Source organism: Callionymus lyra, chromosome 13 (assembly GCF_982586985.1).
Source record: "Callionymus lyra chromosome 13, fCalLyr1.hap1.1, whole genome shotgun sequence".
NCBI classification, from domain to species: Eukaryota; Metazoa; Chordata; class Actinopteri; order Syngnathiformes; family Callionymidae; genus Callionymus; species Callionymus lyra.
Window position 1 is genome coordinate 482,501 of NC_141830.1, and position 23,072 is coordinate 505,572.

Consider the following 23,072-nt stretch of genomic DNA (forward strand, 5'->3'; position numbering starts at 1 on the left):
ACACAGGTGTGTGTCCACAGAGGACTTCAACACACACACATATGAACACACACTAACACAGGTGTGTGTCCACAGAGGACTTCAACACACACACATATAAACACACACTAACACAGGTGTGTGTCCACAGAGGACTTCAACACACACACATATGAACACACACTAACACAGGTGTGTGTCCACAGAGGACTTCAACACACACACATATAAACACACACTAACACAGGTGTGTGTCCACAGAGGACTTCAACACACACACATATAAACACACACTAACACAGGTGTGTGTCCACAGAGGACTTCAACACACACACATATAAACACACACTAACACAGGTGTGTGTCCACAGAGGACTTCAACACACACACATATAAACACACACTAACACAGGTGTGTGTCCACAGAGGACTTCAACACACACACATATAAACACACACTAACACAGGTGTGTGTCCACAGAGGACTTCAACACACACACATATAAACACACACTAACACAGGTGTGTGTCCACAGAGGACTTCAACACACATACATATAAACACACACTAACACAGGTGTGTGTCCACAGAGGACTTCAACACACACACATATAAACACACACTAACACAGGTGTGTGTCCACAGAGGACTTCAACACACACACATATAAACACACACTAACACAGGTGTGTGTCCACAGAGGACTTCAACACACATACATATAAACACACACTAACACAGGTGTGTGTCCACAGAGGACTTCAACACACACACATATAAACACACACTAACACAGGTGTGTGTCCACAGAGGACTTCAACACACACACATATAAACACACACTAACACAGGTGTGTGTCCACAGAGGACTTCAACACACATACATATAAACACACACTAACACAGGTGTGTGTCCACAGAGGACTTCAACACACACACATATAAACACACACTAACACAGGTGTGTGTCCACAGAGGACTTCAACACACACACATATAAACACACACTAACACAGGTGTGTGTCCACAGAGGACTTCAACACACACACATATAAACACACACTAACACAGGTGTGTGTCCACAGAGGACTTCAACACACACACATATAAACACACACTAACACAGGTGTGTGTCCACAGAGGACTTCAACAACAAGCTCCAGAAGGAGGACCAGGTTCAGGAGGATCTACAGCAGCTTCACCAGCAGCTTCAGCTCCTGTTGTTGACCTTCTGTGAAGATCAGAGTGAAGACCATGTTCAGCTGAAGCCTGAGCTGCTGGAACATCTGAGGAGGAGTAAGAGTGTGTGTGTGTGTGTGTGTGTGTGTGTGTGTGTGTGTGTGTGTGTGTGGGGGTGTGTGTGTGTGTGTGTGTGTGTGTGTGTGTGTGTGTGTGTGTGTGTGTGTGTGTGTGTGGGGGTGTGTGTGTGTGTGTGTGTGTGTGTGTGTGTGTGTGTGTGTGTGTGTGTGTGTGTATTTATACGTGTGTGTATATATATTTATACGTGTGTGTGTGTATATATTTATACATGTGTGTGTGTATATATTTATACATGTGTGTATATATATTTATACATGTGTGTATATATATTTATACATGTGTGTATATATATTTATACATGTGTGTGTGTATATATATTTATACGTGTGTGTGTATATATATTTATACATGTGTGTGTGTATATATTTATACATGTGTGTGTATATATATTTATACATGTGTGTGTGTATATATTTATACATGTGTGTGTATATATATTTATACATGCGTGTATATATATTTATACGTGTGTGTGTATATATTTATATGTGTGTGTGTATATATATTTATACGTGTGTGTGTGTATATATTTATACATGTGTGTGTATATATATTTATACATGCGTGTATATATATTTATACGTGTGTGTGTATATATTTATATGTGTGTGTGTATATATATTTATACGTGTGTGTGTATATATTTATATGTGTGTGTGTATATATATTTATACGTGTGTGTGTGTATATATTTATACGTGTGTGTGTGTATATATTTATACATGTGTGTATATATATTTATACGTGTGTTTGTATATATTTATACATGTGTGTGTATATATTTATACATGTGTGTATATATATTTATACGTGTGTGTGTGTATATATTTATACATGTGTGTATATATATTTATACGTGTGTTTGTATATATTTATACATGTGTGTGTATATATTTATACATGTGTGTGTGTTTATATTTATACATGTGTGTATATATATTTATACATGTGTGTATATATATTTATACGTGTGTGTGTATATATTTATACGTGTGTGTGTGTATATATTTATACGTGTGTGTGTATATATATTTATACGTGTGTGTGTGTGTATATTTATACATGTGTGTGTGTATATATTTATACGTGTGTGTGTGTATATATTTATACGTGTGTGTGTATATATATTTATACGTGTGTGTGTGTATATATTTATACATGTGTGTGTGTATATATTTATAAGTGTATATATTTATACATGTGTGTGTATATATTTATACATGTGTGTGTGTGTATATATTTATAAGTGTATATATTTATAAGTGTATATATTTATAAGTGTATATATTTATAAGTGTATATGTTTATACGTGTATATATATTTATAAGTGTATATATTTATAAGTGTATATATTTATACGTGTATATATATTTATAAGTGTATATATTTATAAGTGTATATATTTATACGTGTATATATATTTATAAGTGTATATATTTATAAGTGTATATATTTATACGTGTATATATATTTATAAGTGTATATATTTATAAGTGTATATATTTATAAGCGTATATATTTATAAGTGTATATATTTATACGTGTATATATATTTATAAGTGTATATATTTATAAGTGTATATATCTATACGTGTATATATATTTATAAGTGTATATATTTATAAGTGTATATATTTATACGTGTATATATTTATAAGTGTATATATTTATAAGTGTATATATTTATACGTGTATATATTTATAAGTGTGTATATTTATAAGTGTATATATTTATACGTGTATATATTTATAAGTGTGTATATTTATAAGTGTATATATTTACACGTGTATATATATTTATACGTGTATATATTTATAAGTATATATATTTATAAGTGTGTATATTTATACATGTACATCAGTCTCTGCAGGTCCATACTCTTCAGTGCTCGACCTTCAGATCTGCTCGAGTCTCTTCGAAGCTCAAGAACATGTTTGTTTTTTACTGGAACAAGTTTTTACTCCGATGTTCTGTCACAGTGATGAGGTACAAGTACACACAAGTACACACATGTACACACAAGTACACACAAGTACACACATGTACAGACATGTACACACAAGTAGACACATGTACACACATTTACACACAAGTAGACACATGTACACACATTCACACACAAGTAGACACATGTACACACATGTACACACAAGTACACACAAGTACACACATTTACACACAAGTACACACAAGTACACACATGTTCAAATATGTATAAAGTTCCACACGTGTGTTTCAGTATTTCCGGCACCTGTTGAGAGGATCAGAGTCGTGGAGCAGAAACTGTCGACTCAGCAGGTTTGTGTTGAAGGTTCTTCAGAAGGTTCTTCAGAAGGTTCTGAAGACGGTTCTTCAGAAGGTTCTGAAGACGGTTCTTCAGAAGGTTCTGAAGACGGTTCTTCAGAAGGTTCTTCAGAAAGTTCTGAAGAAGGTTCTGAAGAACAGAAGGTTCTTCAGAAGGTTCTGAAGACGGTTCTTCAGAAGGTTCTTCAGAAGGTTCTGAAGACGGTTCTTCAGAAGGTTCTGAAGACGGTTCTTCAGAAGGTTCTGAAGAAGGTTCTTCAGAAGGTTCTGAAGACGGTTCTTCAGAAGGTTCTGAAGACGGTTCTTCAGAAGGTTCTGAAGAAGGTTCTGGTCCGATGCTTTGGTTCTAGAAGCGCTGGCCGACGCGGCGAGGTGTCTGGGATCAGCCGGATCGGCAGCAGGATCAAGGGCGTGTTCCGGAGCGGCGTCCTGGAGGCTCCGCCCCTGAGCGACGCCGACGAAGACACGGTGAGTCGAGCGAGTCGTGTGAACACGCGTGACGACACGCGTGACGACGTCCGTCTCTCAGGTGGAAGAAGCTGCCGCGGTTCTGGAGGACGACGTCCACCTGGACGCTCCAGAGATCGGACCAGCAGGAACGACCAGGAACCTTTCAGCCTGGATCGTCAACATCCCGTACATAGAGATCTACCAGGACAACACGCCCGTGTTCTGCGTCTACGTGGAGAGAAACGACCTCACGCAGGGTGAGGCGCGTCATGGGACACGTCATGGGACACGTCATGTGACACGTCATGTGACACGTCATGTGACACATCATGTGACGCCTCAAGTGACACGTCATGTGACACATCATGTGACGCCTCAAGTGACACATCATGGGACACGTCATGTGACACATCATGTGACGCCTCAAGTGACACGTCATGTGACACATCATGTGACGCCTCAAGTGACACGTCACGTGACGCCTCATGTGACGCCTCATGTGACACGTCATGTGACGCCTCAAGTGACACGTCATGTGACGCCTCATGTGACGTCTCATGTGACACGTCATGTGACGCCTCATGTGACACGTCATGGGACACGTCATGTGACACATCATGTGACGCCTCAAGTGACACGTCATGTGACACATCATGTGACGCCTCAAGTGACACATCATGTGACGCCTCATGTGACACGTCATGTGACGCCTCATGTGACACATCATGTGACGCCTCATGTGACACGTCATGGGACACGTCATGTGACGCCTCAAGTGACACATCATGTGACACATCATGTGACGCCTCATGTGACACATCATGGGACACGTCATGTGACGCCTCATGTGACGCCTGATGTGACACATCATGTGACGCCTCATGTGACACATCATGTGACGCCTCATGTGACGCCTCATGTGACACGTCATGGGACACGTCATGGGACACGTCATGTGACGCCTCATGTGACACATCATGTGACGCCTCATGTGACACATCATGTGACGCCTCATGTGACGCCTCATGTGACACATCATGTGACGCCTCATGTGACACATCATGTGACGCCTCATGTGACGCCTCATGTGACACGTCATGGGACACGTCATGGGACACGTCATGTGACGCCTCATGTGACACATCATGTGACACATCATGTGACGCCTCATGTGACACATCATGTGACGCCTCATGTGACGCCTCATGTGACACGTCATGGGACACGTCATGGGACACGTCATGTGACGCCTCATGTGACACATCATGTGACGCCTCATGTGACACATCATGTGACGCCTCATGTGACGCCTCATGTGACACATCATGTGACGCCTCATGTGACACATCATGTGACGCCTCATGTGACGCCTCATGTGACACATCATGTGACGCCTCATGTGACACATCATGTGACGCCTCATGTGACACATCATGTGACGCCTCATGTGACGCCTCATGTGACACATCATGTGACGCCTCATGTGACACATCATGTGACGCCTCATGTGACGCCTCATGTGACACATCATGTGACACATCATGTGACGCCTCATGTGACGCCTCATGTGACACGTCATGGGACACGTCATGTGACGCCTCATGTGACACATCATGTGACGCCTCATGTGACACATCATGTGACACATCATGTGACGCCTCATGTGACGCCTCATGTGACACATCATGTGACGCCTCATGTGACACATCATGTGACGCCTCATGTGACAGATCATGTGACACATCATGTGACGTCACATGTGACACATCATGTGACGCCTCATGTGACGCCTCATGTGACACGTCATGGGACACGTCATGGGACACGTCATGTGACGCCTCATGTGACACATCATGTGACGCCTCATGTGACACATCATGTGACGCCTCATGTGACACATCATGTGACGCCTCATGTGACACATCATGTGACGCCTCATGTGACACATCATGTGACGCCTCATGTGACGCCTCATGTGACACATCATGTGACACATCATGTGACGCCTCATGTGACGCCTCATGTGACACGTCATGGGACACGTCATGTGACGCCTCATGTGACACATCATGTGACGCCTCATGTGACACATCATGTGACGCCTCATGTGACACATCATGTGACGCCTCATGTGACGCCTCATGTGACACATCATGTGACGCCTCATGTGACACATCATGTGACGCCTCATGTGACACATCATGTGACGCCTCATGTGACGCCTCATGTGACACATCATGTGACACATCATGTGACGCCTCATGTGACGCCTCATGTGACACGTCATGGGACACGTCATGTGACGCCTCATGTGACACATCATGTGACGCCTCATGTGACACATCATGTGACGCCTCATGTGACGCCTCATGTGACACATCATGTGACGCCTCATGTGACACATCATGTGATGCCTCATGTGACACATCATGTGACGCCTCATGTGACACATCATGTGATGCCTCATGTGACACATCATGTGACGCCTCATGTGACACATCATGTGACGCCTCATGTGACACATCATGTGACACATCATGTGACACATCATGTGACGCCTCATGTGACACATCATGTGACGCCTCATGTGACACATCATGTGACGCCTCATGTGACGCCTCATGTGACACATCATGTGACGCCTCATGTGACACATCATGTGACGCCTCATGTGACACATCATGTGACGCCTCATGTGACGCCTCATGTGACACATCATGTGACACATCATGTGACGCCTCATGTGACGCCTCATGTGACACGTCATGGGACACGTCATGTGACGCCTCATGTGACACATCATGTGACGCCTCATGTGACACATCATGTGACGCCTCATGTGACGCCTCATGTGACACATCATGTGACGCCTCATGTGACACATCATGTGATGCCTCATGTGACACATCATGTGACGCCTCATGTGACACATCATGTGATGCCTCATGTGACACATCATGTGACGCCTCATGTGACACATCATGTGACGCCTCATGTGACACATCATGTGACACATCATGTGACGCCTCATGTGACACATCATGTGACACATCATGTGACGCCTCATGTGACACGTCATGTGACACGTCATGTGACACGTCATGTGACACATCATGTGACACGTCACGTGACACTGTTCTATGTGTGGTCTGTCCTCTCAGTGGGTCACGACAGCGAGAGCTGGCCCGTCTACCGGCGTTACGTGGAGTTCTACGCGCTGGAGTCGAAGCTGACAGAGTTCCACGGTCAGTGTCTTCTCTCCTCACCTGACGTGTCCTCAGGTGTCTTTGCTTCCAGGTGTCTTTCCAAACACACAACTTCCCTCCAAGAGGATCCTGGGACCCAAGAACCTGGAGTTCCTCACATCGAAGAGGGAAGAGTTTGAAGACTATCTGCAGGTTGATATCAAGACTGATGGCCTTCACCCCTGTGGTCCTGACCTTCACTCCTGTGGTCCTGACCTTCACTCCTGTGGTCCTGACCTTCACTCCTGTGGTCCTGACCTTCACTTCTGTGGCCCTGACCTTCACTCCTGTGGTCCTGACCTTCACTCCTGTGGTCCTGACCTTCACTCCTGTGGTCCTGACCTTCACCCCTGTGGTCCTGACCTTCACTCCTGTGGTCCTGACCTTCACTCCTGTGGTCCTGACCTTCACTCCTGTGATCCTGACCTTCACTCCTGTGGTCCTGACCTTCACTCCTGTGGTCCTGACCTTCACTCCTGTGGTCCTGACCTTCACCCCTGTGGTCCTGACCTTCACTCCTGTGGTCCTGACCTTCACCCCTGTGGTCCTGACCTTCACTCCTGTGGTCCTGACCTTCACTCCTGTGGTCCTGACCTTCACCCCTGTGGTCCTGACCTTCACTCCTGTGGTCCTGACCTTCACTCCTGTGGTCCTGACCTTCACTCCTGTGGTCCTGACCTTCACCCCTGTGGTCCTGACCTTCACCCCTGTGATCCTGACCTTCAGACTCTCTTCACCGTCTCTTGTTCATTCTTGCCTGTGTATAAACATGTGTATATATTTACATACATGTATACATATGTATATAAATAAGTGTGTATATAAACACGTACAAACGTGTATATAAATACGTACAAATGTGTGTATATAAATACGTACATATGTGTGTATATAAATACGTACATATGTGTGTATACAGTACAAACGTGTGTATATAAATACGTACATATGTGTGTATATAAATACGTACATATGTGTGTATACAGTACATATGTGTGTATACAGTACAAAGGTGTGTATACAGTACAAAGGTGTGTATACAGTACAAACGTGTGTATATAAACACGTACAAAGGTGTGTATACAGTACACAGGTGTGTATACAGTACAAAGGTGTGTATACAGTACACAGGTGTGTATACAGTACAAAGGTGTGTATACAGTACAAAGGTGTGTATATAAACACGTACAAAGGTGTGTATACAGTACAAAGGTGTGTATACAGTACACAGGTGTGTATACAGTACAAAGGTGTGTATACAGTACAAACGTGTGTATATAAACACGTACAAAGGTGTGTATACAGTACAAAGGTGTGTATACAGTACAAAGGTGTGTATACAGTACAAAGGTGTGTATACAGTACAAAGGTGTGTATACAGTACAAAGGTGTGTATATAAACACGTACAAAGGTGTGTATATAAACACGTACAAAGGTGTGTATACAGTACAAAGGTGTGTATAACTAGGGTCAGTATATAATACAGTATATATTCCACAGAAGCTCCTGCAGCATCCTGAGCTCAGCAGTTCTCAGCTCTTGTTCGACTTCTTGTCGCCTCACGGCCTCGAGTCTCAGTTCGTGGATCGGATTCTTCCAGACGTCAATCTTGGTACCAGCTGTCAATCAAGTCATGTGATCCCGTCAAACATTCTCTCCTCCTTCTTGTCTCCAGGAAAGATCTTCAAGTCGGTGCCTGGGAGGCTGGTGAAGGAGGTCAGCTGATGATGATGTCACTGATGATGTCACTGATGATGATGATGTCACTGATGATGATGTCACTGATGATGATGATGTCACTGATGATGATGTCACTGATGATGATGTCACTGATGATGATGATGTCACTGATGATGATGTCACTGATGATGATGATGTCACTGATGATGATGATGTCACTGATGATGATGATGTCACTGATGATGATGATGATGTCACTGATGATGATGATGTCACTGATGATGATGATGTCACTGATGATGATGATGTCACTGATGATGATGATGTCACTGATGATGATGTCACTGATGATGATGATGATGTCACTGATGATGATGTCACTGATGATGATGTCACTGATGATGATGATGTCACTGATGATGATGATGTCACTGATGATGATGATGATGTCACTGATGATGATGTCACTGATGATGATGATGTCACTGATGATGATGATGATGTCACTGATGATGATGATGTCACTGATGATGATGATGATGTCACTGATGATGATGATGTCACTGATGATGATGATGTCACTGATGATGATGATGATGTCACTGATGATGATGATGTCACTGATGATGATGATGTCACTGATGATGATGATGATGTCACTGATGATGATGTCACTGATGATGATGATGTCACTGATGATGATGATGTCACTGATGATGATGATGTCACTGATGATGATGATGATGTCACTGATGATGATGTCACTGATGATGATGTCACTGATGATGATGATGATGATGTCACTGATGATGATGTCACTGATGATGATGTCACTGATGATGATGTCACTGATGATGATGTCACTGATGATGATGATGTCACTGATGATGATGATGATGATGTCACTGATGATGATGTCACTGATGATGATGTCACTGATGATGATGTCACTGATGATGATGATGTCACTGATGATGATGATGTCACTGATGATGATGTCACTGATGATGATGATGTCACTGATGATGATGATGTCACTGATGATGATGATGATGTCACTGATGATGATGTCACTGATGATGATGTCACTGATGATGATGATGTCACTGATGATGATGATGTCACTGATGATGATGATGATGATGTCACTGATGATGATGATGTCACTGATGATGATGATGTCACTGATGATGATGTCACTGATGATGATGTCACTGATGATGATGATGTCACTGATGATGATGATGTCACTGATGATGATGATGTCACTGATGATGATGATGATGTCACTGATGATGATGTCACTGATGATGATGATGTCACTGATGATGATGATGTCACTGATGATGATGTCACTGATGATGATGATGATGTCACTGATGATGATGTCACTGATGATGATGTCACTGATGATGATGATGTCACTGATGATGATGTCACTGATGATGATGTCACTGATGATGATGTCACTGATGATGATGATGTCACTGATGATGATGTCACTGATGATGATGATGATGTCACTGATGATGATGTCACTGATGATGATGTCACTGATGATGATGATGTCACTGATGATGATGATGTCACTGATGATGATGATGTCACTGATGATGATGTCACTGATGATGATGTCACTGATGATGATGTCACTGATGATGATGATGTCACTGATGATGATGATGTCACTGATGATGATGATGATGTCACTGATGATGATGTCACTGATGATGATGTCACTGATGATGATGATGATGATGTCACTGATGATGATGTCACTGATGATGATGTCACTGATGATGATGTCACTGATGATGATGTCACTGATGATGATGATGTCACTGATGATGATGATGATGATGTCACTGATGATGATGTCACTGATGATGATGTCACTGATGATGATGTCACTGATGATGATGTCACTGATGATGATGATGTCACTGATGATGATGATGATGATGTCACTGATGATGATGATGTCACTGATGATGATGATGATGATGTCACTGATGATGATGATGTCACTGATGATGATGATGATGATGTCACTGATGATGATGATGTCACTGATGATGATGTCACTGATGATGATGATGTCACTGATGATGATGATGATGATGTCACTGATGATGATGATGTCACTGATGATGATGATGTCACTGATGATGATGTCACTGATGATGATGATGTCACTGATGATGATGATGTCACTGATGATGATGATGTCACTGATGATGATGATGTCACTGATGATGATGTCACTGATGATGATGATGTCACTGATGATGATGTCACTGATGATGATGTCACTGATGATGATGATGTCACTGATGATGATGTCACTGATGATGATGATGTCACTGATGATGATGTCACTGATGATGATGATGTCACTGATGATGATGTCACTGATGATGATGATGTCACTGATGATGATGTCACTGATGATGATGATGTCACTGATGATGATGATGTCACTGATGATGATGATGTCACTGATGATGATGATGTCACTGATGATGATGATGTCACTGATGATGATGATGTCACTGATGATGATGATGTCACTGATGATGATGATGTCACTGATGATGATGATGTCACTGATGATGATGATGTCACTGATGATGATGATGTCACTGATGATGATGATGATGATGTCACTGATGATGATGATGTCACTGATGATGATGTCACTGATGATGATGATGTCACTGATGATGATGATGATGATGTCACTGATGATGATGATGTCACTGATGATGATGTCACTGATGATGATGATGTCACTGATGATGATGATGTCACTGATGATGATGTCACTGATGATGATGTCACTGATGATGATGTCACTGATGATGATGATGTCACTGATGATGATGATGTCACTGATGATGATGATGTCACTGATGATGATGATGATGATGTCACTGATGATGATGATGTCACTGATGATGATGTCACTGATGATGATGATGTCACTGATGATGATGTCACTGATGATGATGATGTCACTGATGATGATGATGTCACTGATGATGATGATGTCACTGATGATGATGATGTCACTGATGATGATGATGTCACTGATGATGATGTCACTGATGATGATGTCACTGATGATGATGATGATGTCACTGATGATGATGTCACTGATGATGATGTCACTGATGATGATGATGATGTCACTGATGATGATGTCACTGATGATGATGATGATGTCACTGATGATGATGATGTCACTGATGATGATGTCACTGATGATGATGATGATGTCACTGATGATGATGTCACTGATGATGATGATGATGTCACTGATGATGATGTCACTGATGATGATGATGATGTCACTGATGATGATGATGTCACTGATGATGATGATGTCACTGATGATGTCACTGATGATGATGATGTCACTGATGATGATGTCACTGATGATGTCACTGATGATGATGATGTCACTGATGATGATGATGTCACTGATGATGATGATGTCACTGATGATGATGATGTCACTGATGATGTCACTGATGATGATGATGTCACTGATGATGTCACTGATGATGATGATGATGTCACTGATGATGATGATGTCACTGATGATGATGATGTCACTGATGATGTCACTGATGATGATGATGTCACTGATGATGATGATGATGTCACTGATGATGATGTCACTGATGATGATGATGTCACTGATGATGATGATGATGATGTCACTGATGATGATGATGTCACTGATGATGATGATGTCACTGATGATGATGTCACTGATGATGATGATGTCACTGATGATGATGATGTCACTGATGATGATGTCACTGATGATGATGATGTCACTGATGATGATGATGTCACTGATGATGATGATGTCACTGATGATGTCACTGATGATGATGATGTCACTGATGATGATGATGTCACTGATGATGATGATGTCACTGATGATGATGATGTCACTGATGATGATGATGTCACTGATGATGATGTCACTGATGATGATGTCACTGATGATGATGATGTCACTGATGATGATGTCACTGATGATGATGATGTCACTGATGATGATGATGTCACTGATGATGATGATGTCACTGATGATGATGATGATGTCACTGATGATGATGATGTCACTGATGATGATGATGTCACTGATGATGATTTCACTGATGATGATGATGTCACTGATGATGATGATGTCACTGATGATGATGTCACTGATGATGATGTCACTGATGATGATGTCACTGATGATGATGATGATGATGTCACTGATGATGATGATGTCACTGATGATGATGTCACTGATGATGATGATGATGTCACTGATGATGATGATGTCACTGATGATGATGATGTCACTGATGATGATGATGTCACTGATGATGATGTCACTGATGATGATGATGTCACTGATGATGATGTCACTGATGATGATGATGTCACTGATGATGATGATGATGATGTCACTGATGATGATGATGTCACTGATGATGATGATGTCACTGATGATGATGATGTCACTGATGATGATGATGATGATGATGTCACTGATGATGATGATGATGTCACTGATGATGATGATGATGTCACTGATGATGATGATGATGTCACTGATGATGATGATGATGATGATGTCACTGATGATGATGATGTCACTGATGATGATGATGTCACTGATGATGATGTCACTGATGATGATGATGTCACTGATGATGATGATGTCACTGATGATGATGTCACTGATGATGATGATGTCACTGATGATGATGATGTCACTGATGATGATGTCACTGATGATGTCACTGATGATGATGTCACTGATGATGATGTCACTGATGATGATGTCACTGATGATGATGATGTCACTGATGATGATGATGTCACTGATGATGATGATGTCACTGATGATGATGATGTCACTGATGATGATGTCACTGATGATGATGTCCCTGATGATGATGATGTCACTGATGATGATGATGATGATGTCACTGATGATGATGATGTCACTGATGATGATGATGATGTCACTGATGATGATGTCACTGATGATGATGTCCCTGATGATGATGATGTCACTGATGATGATGTCACTGATGATGATGTCCCTGATGATGATGATGTCACTGATGATGATGATGTCACTGATGATGATGATGTCACTGATGATGATGATGTCACTGATGATGATGATGTCACTGATGATGATGATGTCACTGATGATGATGATGTCACTGATGATGATGATGATGTCACTGATGATGATGTCACTGATGATGATGTCACTGATGATGATGATGTCACTGATGATGATGTCACTGATGATGATGTCACTGATGATGTCACTGATGATGTCACTGATGATGATGTCACTGATGATGATGTCACTGATGATGTCACTGATGATGATGTCACTGATGATGATGATGTCACTGATGATGATGTCACTGATGATGATGTCACTGATGATGTCACTGATGATGTCACTGATGATGATGTCACTGATGATGATGTCACTGATGATGATGTCACTGATGATGATGTCACTGATGATGTCACTGATGATGATGTCACTGATGATGATGTCACTGATGATGATGTCACTGATGATGTCACTGATGATGATGTCACTGATGATGATGATGTCACTGATGATGATGATGTCACTGATGATGATGATGTCACTGATGATGATGATGTCACTGATGATGATGATGTCACTGATGATGATGATGTCACTGATGATGATGATGATGTCACTGTGTCCAGAGAGGTCAGAACTTGGAACCGTTCATCCAGAACTTCTTCAGCTCCTGTGAATCTCCAAGACCCAAACCAAGTGTTCCAGAAGTTCTGCTTCTAAACCAGTCATCCCAGTGTGACAAGATAGTGAGACACACACACACACACTCACACACACACACACACACACACACACACACACACACACACACATGCGCACTAACAGGTCACATGACTCTGCAGGACTCGAGGAACGAGGCAAGTCGTCTCGTGGCTGCAGCAGAACAGGAAGTAGAAACGCGTCACTTCCTGTATCTGACCGGACTCTACGACTACATGGTGTTGGCGGGTGAGGTCACTGTGGGGTCAAAGGGTCAGAGAACCAGGGTTCAGCGTCTGTCTCGCAGGTCGACTCGTGTTCCACTTCCCTGACTGGCTGCACCACTTCCTGTCCACCGGCAGGATGCTGCTGAAGAGGACCTTCGAGGCCCACATGGAGCAGATCCTGCAGACCAGGCTGGAGCAGATCCTGCAGGAGCACCGGCTGGTGTCGCTCATCACTCAGCTCAGAGGTCAGAGGTCAGAGGCCAGGCGTCCTCAGGACCTCATCCGTGGTTCTTCTGCTCCTCAGACTCCGTCTTCTGCGAGTCGTCCGGGGCCCGGACCCCCGAGGACAGGAGGTCCCGGGCCGAGCGGACCCTCCAGGAGATGAGGAGCTTCATGCCAGGTGAGGCTGGTCTCAGTCCAGTGTGGTTCTGCTGGACCTTCAGTGTGTGTGTGCGTCGTAGACCTGCTCACCAGGCTGGTCGGGGAGGACTCGGTCCAGAGGGGGGTCCGGCTGGTGTTCCAGGGCCTTCAGCAGCCGCTCCTCAACAAGCAGGTGAGTCCGGTGGGTCGGTGCCGGTCCACGATTCTCACTGTGGTTCTGACCCCTCAGATGAGCTACGTCCTCCTGGACATTGTCCTGCAGGAGCTGTTCCCAGAGCTGGACCCGGTCAGAACCAGGCGGGCGCTGGAGCAGCAGAACCTCAGTTGACACACTCGCGGGTTTCAAACTTTATTGACAAGCGCAACGGCAACAATAAACGTTCAGACCATCTTTGAGGATCCGGGCCTGAGTTCTGGTGCAGAGTCACTGCAGCCGCACCTCCTCCAGGGTCAGGTCGCCTCGGACCTCCAGCCGGGTGACCCGGGTCAGGTCCTGGACCCGGTGCTTGTAGCAGAACTGGTGCTGACCGTTGACGGCGACTCTGAACTGCTGCTGCTCGCACAGCACGATCATCTGGAGCGGAAGGTCAGAGGTCAGAGGTCAGGGGTCAGGGGTCAGGCCCGGCAGGGGGGTGTCGGTACCTCGAAGTACTGTCCGGCGCTGAAGGGGAAGGAGTCCAGGCTCGTCTCCTCTGGACCCCAGCAGTCGGACAGGAAGGAGTTTCTCACGAACACTTTGTTGTTCAGTCGAGGGTTTAAGTGAAGAGCGACGTCTGAGCAGCTCGACACCCTGAGCTCCACACACACCCTGAACACACACACACACACATGAACACACACATGAACACACACATGTGAACACACACATGAACACACACACACACACATGAACACACACATGAACACACACATGTGAACACACACATGAACACACACACACACACATGAACACACACCCTGAACACACACATGTGAATATACACACCCTGAACATATACACACACACATGAACACACACACATGAACACACACACCCTGAACACACACACACACATGAACACACACACCCTGAACACACACACACACACATGTGAACACACACCCTGAACACACACACACACACACACATGTGAACACACACCCTGAACACACACATGAACACACACCCTGAACACACACACATGTGAATATACACACCCTGAACACACACATGTGTGAATATACACACCCTGAACACACACATGTGTGAATATACACACATGAACACACACATGAACACACACATGTGAACACACACACCCTGAACACACACACATGTGAACACACACACACCCTGAAAACACACACATGAACACACACACACACATGAACACACACACATGAACACACACACATGAACACGCACACATGAACACACACCCTGAACACACACACACACACACATGAACACACACCCTGAACACACACACACACACATGAACACACACACATGAACACACACATGTGAACACACACCCTGAACACACACACATGAACACACACACATGAATATACACATGAACACACACATGTGAACACACACACATGAACACACACCCTGAACACACACACATGAACACACACCCTGAACACACACACACACACATGAACACACACCCTGAACACACACACATGTGTGAATATACACACCCTGAACACACACACGTGTGAATATACACACACCCTGAACACACACACATGAACACACACCCTGAACACACACATGAACACACACCCTGAACACACACACATGAACACACACACCCTGAACACACACATGTGAACACACACCCTGAACACACACACATGAACACACACACCCTGAACACACACACATGAACACACACCCTGAACACACACACACATGTGAACACACACACACACATGAACACACACACACACACACACACACACACAGGTACCTCTGAGCGTGTGTGTTCGTTCTTCCTCTGATGCTGATGCTTCGTCCAACTTTCAGTCCATCAGTGAGTTCAGCTGAGAAGGGAACGTTCTGGAAGGAACTGGTCGATCAGGACTGCAGACACACACACACACACACACACACACACACACACACACACACACACACACACACACACTAACCAGGTCATCACGTGGAGACAGGCGTGTCTCGCTGCCGATGACATCACTGGACGAGCGCGGGGGTGAGACCTGTTGTTGCACCTGCGACACACACACCTGCGACACACACACCTGTGACACACACACCTGCGACACACACACCTGTTCCTCCTGGTCACGTGACTCACCGCGGCCGGCAGCACGGCGACGGCGTCCACCTTGACCTTGCCTGAGATGGCGAGCGTGTCGACCCGGTCCAGAGCCAGACGGTGAGGATACTCCAGCAGGTGAGCGCCGTTCACTGCCACCTGCAGGAGGGAGGGGGCAGTGACGCTTCTTCAGTTCCCATCATGCATCAGCAGCTTGGAAAACAGCCACATGCTAAGCTAACAAGTATAGAGTGGAGTTGAAACAAATCAAACTGCTTGAGACCTCGGCTCCTGCGAGGGATAGACGTGTCACTTGTTGTCGTCATAATCGTTGTTGTTGTTGTTGTCATAATTGTTGTTGTCGTCATAATTGTTGTTGTTGTCATCATAATCGTTGTTGTTGTTGTCATAATCGTTGTTGTCGTCATAATTGTTGTTGTCGTCATAATTGTTGTTGTTGTCGTCATAATCGTTGTTGTTGTCGTCATAATCGTTGTTGTGGTTGTCGTCATAATCGTTGTTGTCGTCATAATCGTTGTTGTTGTTGTTGTCGTCATAATCGTTGTTGTCGTCATAATCGTTGTTGTTGTTGTCATAATCGTTGTTGTCGTCATAATTGTTGTTGTTGTCGTCATAATCGTTGTTGTTGTCGTCATAATCGTTGTTGTTGTGGTTGTCGTCATAATCGTTGTTGTCGTCATAATTGTTGTTGTTGTCATAATCGTTGTTGTCGTCATATTTGTTGTTGTCATAATCGTTGTTGTCGTCATAATTGTTGTTGTCGTCATAATTGTTGTTGTTGTCATAATCGTTGTTGTCGTCATAATTGTTGTTGTCGTCATAATCGTTGTTGTTGTCGTCATGATCGTTGTTGTCGTCATAATCGTTGTTGTTGTCGTCATAATCGTTGTTGTTGTCGTCATATTTGTTGTTGTCGTCATAATCGTTGTTGTCGTCATAATCGTTGTTGTTGTCGTCATAATCGTTGTTGTCGTCATAATCGTTGTTGTCGTCATAATCGTTGTTGTTGTTGTCATGATCGTTGTTGTCGTCATAATCGTTGTTGTCGTCATAATCGTTGTTGTCGTCATAATCGTTGTTGTTGTTGTCATGATCGTTGTTGTCGTCATAATCGTTGTTGTGGTCATAATCGTTGTTGTTGTCATAATCGTTGTTGTTGTCATAATCGTTGTTGTTGTCATAATCGTTGTTGTTGTTGTCATGATCGTTGTTGTCGTCATAATCGTTGTTGTCGTCATGATCGTTGTTGTCGTCATAATCGTTGTTGTTGTTGTCATGATCGTTGTTGTCGTCATAATCGTTGTTGTCGTCATAATCGTTGTTGTCGTCATAATCGTTGTTGTCGTCATAATCGTTGTTGTTGTCGTCATAATCGTTGTTGTCGTCATAATCGTTGTTGTTGTCGTCATAATCGTTGTTGTCGTCATAATCGTTGTTGTCGTCATAATCGTTGTTGTCGTCATAATCGTTGTTGTTGTCGTCATAATCGTTGTTGTTGTTGTCATGATCGTTGTTGTCGTCATAATCGTTGTTGTCGTCATAATCGTTGTTGTTGTCGTCATAATCGTTGTTGTTGTTGTCATGATCGTTGTTGTCGTCATAATCGTTGTTGTCGTCATAATCGTTGTTGTCGTCATAATCGTTGTTGTTGTTGTCATGATCGTTGTTGTCGTCATAATCGTTGTTGTTGTTGTCATAATCGTTGTTGTCGTCATAATCGTTGTTGTTGTCGTCATAATCGTTGTTGTTGTTGTCATGATCGTTGTTGTCGTCATAATCGTTGTTGTTGTTGTCATAATCGTTGTTGTTGTCGTCATAATCGTTGTTGTCGTCATAATCGTTGTTGTTGTCGTCATAATCGTTGTTGTCGTCATAATCGTTGTTGTCGTCATAATCGTTGTTGTTGTTGTCATGATCGTTGTTGTCGTCATAATCGTTGTTGTCGTCATAATCGTTGTTGTCGTCATAATCGTTGTTGTTGTTGTCATGATCGTTGTTGTCGTCATAATCGTTGTTGTTGTCATAATCGTTGTTGTTGTCATAATCGTTGTTGTTGTTGTCATGATCGTTGTTGTCGTCATAATCGTTGTTGTCGTCATGATCGTTGTTGTCGTCATAATCGTTGTTGTTGTTGTCATGATCGTTGTTGTCGTCATAATCGTTGTTGTCGTCATAATCGTTGTTGTCGTCATAATCGTTGTTGTCGTCATAATCGTTGTTGTTGTCGTCATAATCGTTGTTGTCGTCATAATCGTTGTTGTTGTCGTCATAATCGTTGTTGTCGTCATAATCGTTGTTGTCGTCATAATCGTTGTTGTTGTCGTCATAATCGTTGTTGTCGTCATAATCGTTGTTGTTGTCATAATCGTTGTTGTCGTCATAATCGTTGTTGTCGTCATAATCGTTGTTGTCGTCATAATCGTTGTTGTTGTCGTCATAATCGTTGTTGTCGTCATAATCGTTGTTGTTGTCATAATCGTTGTTGTTGTTGTCATAATCGTTGTTGTCGTCATAATCGTTGTTGTCGTCATAATCGTTGTTGTCGTCATAATCGTTGTTGTTGTCGTCATAATCGTTGTTGTTGTTGTCATAATCGTTGTTGTCGTCATAATCGTTGTTGTCGTCATAATCGTTGTTGTTGTCGTCATAATCGTTGTTGTTGTCGTCATAATCGTTGTTGTTGTCATAATCGTTGTTGTTGTTGTCATAATCGTTGTTGTCGTCATAATCGTTGTTGTCGTCATAATCGTTGTTGTTGTCGTCATAATCGTTGTTGTCGTCATAATCGTTGTTGTTGTCATAATCGTTGTTGTTGTCGTCATGATCGTTGTTGTCGTCATAATCGTTGTTGTTGTCGTCATAATCGTTGTTGTCGTCATAATCGTTGTTGTTGTCATAATCGTTGTTGTTGTCGTCATAATCGTTGTTGTCGTCATAATCGTTGTTGTCGTCATAATCGTTGTTGTCGTCATAATCGTTGTTGTCGTCATAATCGTTGTTGTTGTCATAATCGTTGTTGTCGTCATAATCGTTGTTGTCGTCATAATCGTTGTTGTCGTCATAATCGTTGTTGTTGTCGTCATAATCGTTGTTGTCGTCATAATCGTTGTTGTTGTCATAATCGTTGTTGTTGTTGTCATAATCGTTGTTGTCGTCATAATCGTTGTTGTCGTCATAATCGTTGTTGTCGTCATAATCGTTGTTGTTGTCGTCATAATCGTTGTTGTTGTTGTCATAATCGTTGTTGTCGTCATAATCGTTGTTGTTGTCGTCATAATCGTTGTTGTCGTCATAATCGTTGTTGTTGTCATAATCGTTGTTGTTGTTGTCATAATCGTTGTTGTCGTCATAATCGTTGTTGTCGTCATAATCGTTGTTGTCGTCATAATCGTTGTTGTCGTCATAATCGTTGTTGTTGTTGTCATCATAATCGTTGTTGTCGTCATAATCGTTGTTGTCGTCATAATCGTTGTTGTCGTCATAATCGCGTCAGAACTCTGGACCTCTCGACGGTCCTGGTCCGGCCGCCGCAGGCTCCGGTGCCTCACCTTGTACGCGTCCTTCTGGACCAGCACCACCAGCTCAAAGGCGCCCCCTGGCTTGAAGGGCGTGCGGTGCAGCACCTCCTCGCGGCCCCACAGCTCCCCCTGCAGGCTGTTGCACACAACACACCTGGACCTCCATCCGAACCGCGGGTTGAAGTGAAAAGCGACGTCAGCGCGAGGAGTGACGCTGCTGCCGCACAGGAAGTCCAGCTGGAACCTGCGACAGCGTCAGAACCCGCACCTGGCGACTCACCTGGCGACTCACCTGTCGGCGGAGGAGGGAACCGAGCCCTGGACCAGAACCATCTCTCCCGGCTGGAACCCGCCCAGGACCGTCCAGGAGAACGGGATCACCTGTGGACGACAGACCTGTGACGTCACCCCGTGGCTTCCATGCAGGCGTCACGTGACGTCACGACCAACGGGTCGAAACTTCGCTAACTTCCCGCCCGGCTAACGAGCTAACATGCTAACAGGCTAACGAGCTAACATGCTAACGAGCTAACATGCTAACGAGCTAACAGGCTAACGAGCTAACCGACTCACCGGGCTCGTGATCGATTGTTTCGGGCTCGCGATCGACATTTTGTTCCCGAAACTTTCGGTTCTTCACTTCCGTGACACGTCACGCACTGACGTCATTGACTGCGTCACGATATTCCGTTACTCTGGATAAAGTTAAGTCACGATGTTAACTTTAACTTTAAATGATGAAACTATCAACCGACGCCTTCTGATGACGTCACGTGACCAGGCGTGTTTATTGTTTTATTCTTCATTGTTTTGTTTTTGTTTGAATCTTGTGTTGTTGTGTTGAACTCACACACACTAGTGTTTGAATCTTGTGTTGTTGTGTTGAACTCACACACACGTGTGTTTGAATCTTGTGTTGTTGTGTTGAACTCACACACACGTGTGTTTGAATCTTGTGTTGTTGTGTTGAACTCACACACACGTGTGTTTGAATCTTGTGTTGTTGTGTTGAACTCACACACACGTGTGTTTGAATCTTGTGTTGTTGTGTTGAACTCACACACACACGTGTGTTTGAATCTTGTGTTGTTGTGTTGAACTCACACACACGTGTGTTTGAATCTTGTGTTGTTGTGTTGAACTCACACACACGTGTGTTTGAATCTTGTGTTGTTGTGTTGAACTCACACACACGTGTGTTTGAATCTTGTGTTGTTGTGTTGAACTCACACACACGTGTGTTTGAATCTTGTGTTGTTGTGTTGAACTCACACACACGTGTGTTTGAATCTTGTGTTGTTGTGTTGAACTCACACACACGTGTGTTTGAATCTTGTGTTGTTGTGTTGAACTCACACACACGTGTGTTTGAATCTTGTGTTGTTGTGTTGAACTCACACACACGTGTGTTTGAATCTTGTGTTGTTGTGTTGAACTCACACACACGTGTGTTTGAATCTTGTGTTGTTGTGTTGAACTCACACACACGTGTGTTTGAATCTTGTGTTGTTGTGTTGAACTCACACACACGTGTGTTTGAATCTTGTGTTGTTGTGTTGAACTCACACACACGTGATCGTGAGAGAAACACAATTTCATCTTTGCTGTCTTGATACACAATAAAAGAACTTTAACTTGAAAGACATTATTGTTATGTTTTTTATTGTTGATGATGAAGATGATGAAGATGAAGACGATGATGATGAAGATGATGATGATGATGAAGATGAAGATGAATATGATGAAGATGATGAAGATGATGAAGATGAATATGATGAAGATGATGATAATGAAGATGATAATGAAGATGAAGATGATGAAG

General features: G+C 43.2%; 2 protein-coding genes across 3 annotated transcripts in view; one reads left to right on the forward strand and one right to left on the reverse strand.

The window, feature by feature from the left end:
• The window catches only part of LOC148066892 (sorting nexin-14-like), a 26,254-nt gene extending 10,422 nt beyond the window's left edge, over positions 1-15,832 (forward strand). For both annotated transcript variants that reach the window (XM_087806384.1, XM_087806385.1), the window contains exons 13-27: positions 1,121-1,276; positions 3,164-3,288; positions 3,542-3,600; positions 3,957-4,074; positions 4,136-4,313; positions 7,218-7,301; positions 7,354-7,454; positions 8,803-8,914; positions 8,978-9,018; positions 14,761-14,880; positions 14,977-15,082; positions 15,141-15,305; positions 15,365-15,460; positions 15,522-15,613; positions 15,671-15,832. In XM_087806384.1, coding sequence (XP_087662510.1) covers positions 1,121-1,276; positions 3,164-3,288; positions 3,542-3,600; positions 3,957-4,074; positions 4,136-4,313; positions 7,218-7,301; positions 7,354-7,454; positions 8,803-8,914; positions 8,978-9,018; positions 14,761-14,880; positions 14,977-15,082; positions 15,141-15,305; positions 15,365-15,460; positions 15,522-15,613; positions 15,671-15,769 — 1,652 coding nt within the window. In that variant the 3' untranslated portion in view covers positions 15,770-15,832. The remainder of the gene's footprint in view (positions 1-1,120; positions 1,277-3,163; positions 3,289-3,541; positions 3,601-3,956; positions 4,075-4,135; positions 4,314-7,217; positions 7,302-7,353; positions 7,455-8,802; positions 8,915-8,977; positions 9,019-14,760; positions 14,881-14,976; positions 15,083-15,140; positions 15,306-15,364; positions 15,461-15,521; positions 15,614-15,670) is intronic.
• LOC148066893 (galectin-8-like) lies at positions 15,778-21,994 on the reverse strand. The gene is made up of 8 exons (XM_087806393.1): positions 21,824-21,994; positions 21,543-21,631; positions 21,281-21,494; positions 17,751-17,870; positions 17,584-17,679; positions 17,403-17,491; positions 16,084-16,249; positions 15,778-16,015 (listed from the first exon to the last, which is right to left on the reverse strand). Exons 1-8 carry the CDS (start codon positions 21,860-21,862, stop codon positions 15,866-15,868), a joined length of 963 nt encoding a protein of 320 aa, XP_087662519.1. The 5' UTR covers positions 21,863-21,994; the 3' UTR covers positions 15,778-15,865.
• Between the last annotated feature and the right edge of the window lie 1,078 nt (positions 21,995-23,072).